The sequence below is a fragment of the Elephantulus edwardii genome, unplaced genomic scaffold, assembly GCF_000299155.1.
Source record: "Elephantulus edwardii isolate Elephantulus edwardi_28Jun2011 unplaced genomic scaffold, EleEdw1.0 scaffold00236, whole genome shotgun sequence".
In the NCBI taxonomy this organism is placed as follows: domain Eukaryota; kingdom Metazoa; phylum Chordata; class Mammalia; order Macroscelidea; family Macroscelididae; genus Elephantulus; species Elephantulus edwardii.
Window position 1 is genome coordinate 2525976 of NW_006399986.1, and position 4099 is coordinate 2530074.

The window sequence follows — 4099 nt, forward strand, 5'->3', positions numbered from 1 at the left end:
ATAAAAAGTGTTACAGAGCATACCCTCCAGAAAGCCCCTTACATGAGATCAGAGATGGGATTAAGGAGTGTTGCATTCCATCCTTAATCCTCTTGCAACGATTTGGTTTATCAGATCATAAGGACTCATAACATAGCTTCCAGGCTCTATCATTACATACACACAGTTTGGGAGGACCCAATTAAACCCTTTGCATCGCTCCCTCCCCATTTCAATTCTTTTAGTGGCATCTGGTTGCACTTAGCACATAAGGAGGGCTTTGCGGGACCTGAATGTAACAGGCAATTATCAGTATTTGCCCAAAGGTAGGCAGTTCAAATGCAACCAGAGGTGCCACAGAAGAAAGACCTGGCAACCTACTTTTTAAAAAAATTCTTTTTTTATTATGTGTGTGCGTGTGTGTGTGTACTATCAAATCACATCTGACTGGTACAGGAGGATATTGTCCCTCCTTCTCCAGCAGAGCATCTGGTGGATTCGAACCCACACTTCTAGGATTGCAGTGCAGCTTCTTGCAACTAGGCCACCAGAGCTCGCTAGCAACCTCTTTCTTAAACATTATAGCCTCGACAGTCCGGTGAAGCACAGATCAACTCTGCACACGCGGAGTTGCCCCAAGTCGGAGCCCACTCCTCAGTCACTAACAGGAACAACAGCAAACACATCACATTATCTGTGAAATTCAAGCAGCCAGAAATATAGGGAGACTCTAGTCCTGTGCCTGAAACAGACGCTCAATAAGCACTCGTCTCTCCTTTGCTCTATATTCTTTGTTGTGATGGCCTATTATTTTTTTTCCTGCAAGAACAAAGTTGGTTTTTGTTCACCTCTTAGAGGAGTAAATAGTAGTAATACTAGTAACAATTATCATATACGGCCTGGAATATGGGGTGAGAGGAAGAGGCAGAGGGCATGTGGGAACCACACTTTTGTCTCCCTTAAGTCCAGAGAAGAGCTCGGCGAACATGAACCCCCGGTCCGGGTACCTATTGGGATGGACGGCCTTCCTCTTCTATTTCGCCGAGACGACTGAAAGTAAGTCTCCTGGGGAAGAGTCGGGAGGATTTCCAAATGGAAAGAGCACCTCACTGCTTTCAAGTCCATTAGATTCACAGCGACCCCACGGGACAAAGCAGAATTGATCCGTGGGGTTTCCAAGGCTGAAAAATCTATTCAGAAGCAGAACTGCTTCCTCTCCCTCCCGCAGGGCTGCTGGTGGGTTCGAACTGCTGACCTTTCGGTTAGAGCTTGAGTGTTTCAGCGGCAAGCCACCAGCAATCCATACAGTCAACCAAAACTCAAAGCCAGCCCCGCTGCTGAATTCAGCACTGATTCCGGTTCATGGGAGCCTCGTGGACAGAGTAGAACCGGTCCACAAACTGCTTCATGTTTCTCCTGCTGAGCACCTGGTGGGTTCGAACCGCTGACCTTTTGGTTAACAGCTGGGTGCTTTTTTCCCCCCCTGGTTGTGCACTGTCAAATCAGATCCAACTGGCACAGAAAGAGATCGCCCAACTTTGTCCAGTGGAGCATCTGGTGGATTTGAACCACGTGCCTCCAGGATCACAGCGTAGCTTCTTGCCACTAGGCCACTGGAGCTCCCTAACAGCTTGGCGGATTTGAACCACTGACCTTTCGACTAGAAGCAGAGCACTTAAGCATTGCATTGCAAGGACTGCTTCTTTATTAAAATAAAAATAGAACAAAACAAAAACCCAACCCCACTGCCATGAATTCCAATTCCTGGAGACCCTCTGTTGGGTTTCTAGGGGTTAAATAAGAGAAGACTATTCATCTTTCTTTCATGGAGCGGCTGATTAATTCCTAGTGCCAGCCTCTTGATTAAGGAGAACTGTAGCCTAGTGGCAGGAAGTTGCACTGCAATCTTGAAGGCACACGGTTCAAATCCACCAGCTGCTGGACACTCTCCTGTGTGACTAACTGCCTCTGAGGGTCAACTATCAGATGGTTCTGACTCAACAGAATGACAACAAACTCTTTTAAAAAAATTACAGTTTTGTTTGTTTGTTTGTTTGTTTGTTACTTGCTGTGTGCTGTCGAATCTGATCTGACTAGTCCAGGAGGAGATTGTCCCTCCTTCTCCAGCAGAGCATCTGGTGGCTTCAAGCCGCCTACCTTTGGGATTGCAGCGCAGCTTCTTGCCACTAGGCCACCAGAGGTACAACAATAAACTCTTGATTAGCAGCCTAAATTATTACTTTGCCCAAAGTCTGTGAGATGGAGCTTCAAAACCTTTGCCTCCAAAGAGCAACATGTGTGTGTATGTATGTATGTGTGTGTGTGTTTATGTGAGTTTATGTGTGTGCAAATATATATGTATCCCTGTGTGTGTGTCTATGTCCACAGGCCACCATGAACAATTATCTCCTTTGTTATGAGACTAGAAAACCTAGTTGGTGTCAGGCTATCATTTCAGAATAATTTTATCAATTCTATAGAAGAATCATCATCAAAAGGGGGTGAATACGGAACAGAACTTCAAATTATCAAAGAACTCAAGCTGATTCTTAGGGAGGATATTTGAACAGAACTTCAAATTATCAAAGAACTCAAGCTGATTCTTAGGGAGGATATTTGAACAGAACTTCAAATTATCAGAGAATCCAGGCTCTATGGTTCCATTAAGGCTGAAAGACACTTTAAAAATATTGCACTGAGGAGATCATGAAATCTTAAACCTACAAAACCACAGTCTGAAGTCATGATTAAACTAAACAATAGTTTCATTAGGAAAATTTGGCTACATTGAGTCTTACACTTGTTTAGTGAATAATCTGCAGATCAAGTTGACCATGATGATTCAAAAGGTGAGGTGAGAAGCTTAGTGAGTAGTGAATTTATGTAAGTGATGATTAAACAATTCAGAAAAGATTATCAAGAAAGATGGCACAACTTGAATAAAACCAACATTGTACATGTAGCTGTTATTGACTTGATATACACTCTGGTGTGTGCATATTCCCTAAAAATAATTTTAAGAGACAAAAATAAATAAGACATGGTTCCAGCACCAAAGGAGAAGAAGGAATGGTTTTTAAAGTCTATTTCAAAAGTATTGAATGTTACGTTCTTGCATTGCCTAATGTCATCTTGTGACCCAACAAAAAGTATCCTTGTGTGATGCATTCTATAGTCTAAGAAACAATGATCTGAAGGAACACACTATTATGGTTGCCTTCATTGTTTATGGAACTCTTTTCCAATATCCTGAGCCCCAAAATAAGCTGGATATGCACTTATCAGTGATTTAGAAGTTGGGAGCAAAGCTTAACTGTGTACCTTTCAGACTATCACAAAAACCACACCAGGTGGAAATGTAAAATGGTGGAACCACTGTGGAAAACAATTAAGTGCTTTCTTTTCTAAGGAAAAGTTCATAGATGGAGACAGAAATACCAATTCATCTAGCAATCCCATGTTGCTGTTGTTTTTGTTGTTGTTGTTGTTGATTGCCATTGAGTCAAGCACAACTCATAGCAACCCTATGAACAAAAGGTCTGAAGCCCCTGTACTATTGACATTTATGAAAGTTCATAGAGTTTCCAGAGGCATGTTGTTTAGAAAGTGGATGCCACTCCTGCTTCCAAACCTATCTTTGACTGGGAGCTCCACCAAACACTGTCCACCACAGAAACCAAAGAAGTAAGAGTTGCATGTCCAAGTTCATTGCAACATTACTAACAATAGCAAAGAGAAGGAAATGATCCAAGGGTCTTTCAACAGAGAAATGGATAAGGAAATGATGATGATGATGCAGTCACACAATGGAGTATTACACAACACTTTTTTAAACAATAAAGAATTCACACAATACTGCATAAGAAAGATGCATCTCATGGACATTATGCTAGTGAAGTCAGTCAGTCACAAAAGGACTATTTCTGCATAAAATCACTACTAAAAACACAGCTAGAATCATTCTTGGGTGGTAACCAAGGATGAGAATTAATTATATTAATCTAATGTAATCAATGTAATAAAAATGTGGATGGATGACTGAATGACACTGTAATTACAACATTATAAAATAATACGTTTTTTTCCTTTTTTTAATTTTTTTTTTAATTTAGGTTGTTTA

General features: G+C 41.4%; 1 protein-coding gene across 1 annotated transcript in view; it reads left to right on the forward strand.

Moving 5' to 3' along the window:
• Positions 1 to 965: 965 nt before the first annotated feature.
• The window catches only part of ELSPBP1 (epididymal sperm binding protein 1), a 22603-nt gene continuing 19469 nt past the window's right edge, over positions 966 to 4099 (forward strand). The window contains exon 1 of the mRNA XM_006898715.1: positions 966 to 1035. Coding sequence (XP_006898777.1) covers positions 966 to 1035 — 70 coding nt within the window. The remainder of the gene's footprint in view (positions 1036 to 4099) is intronic.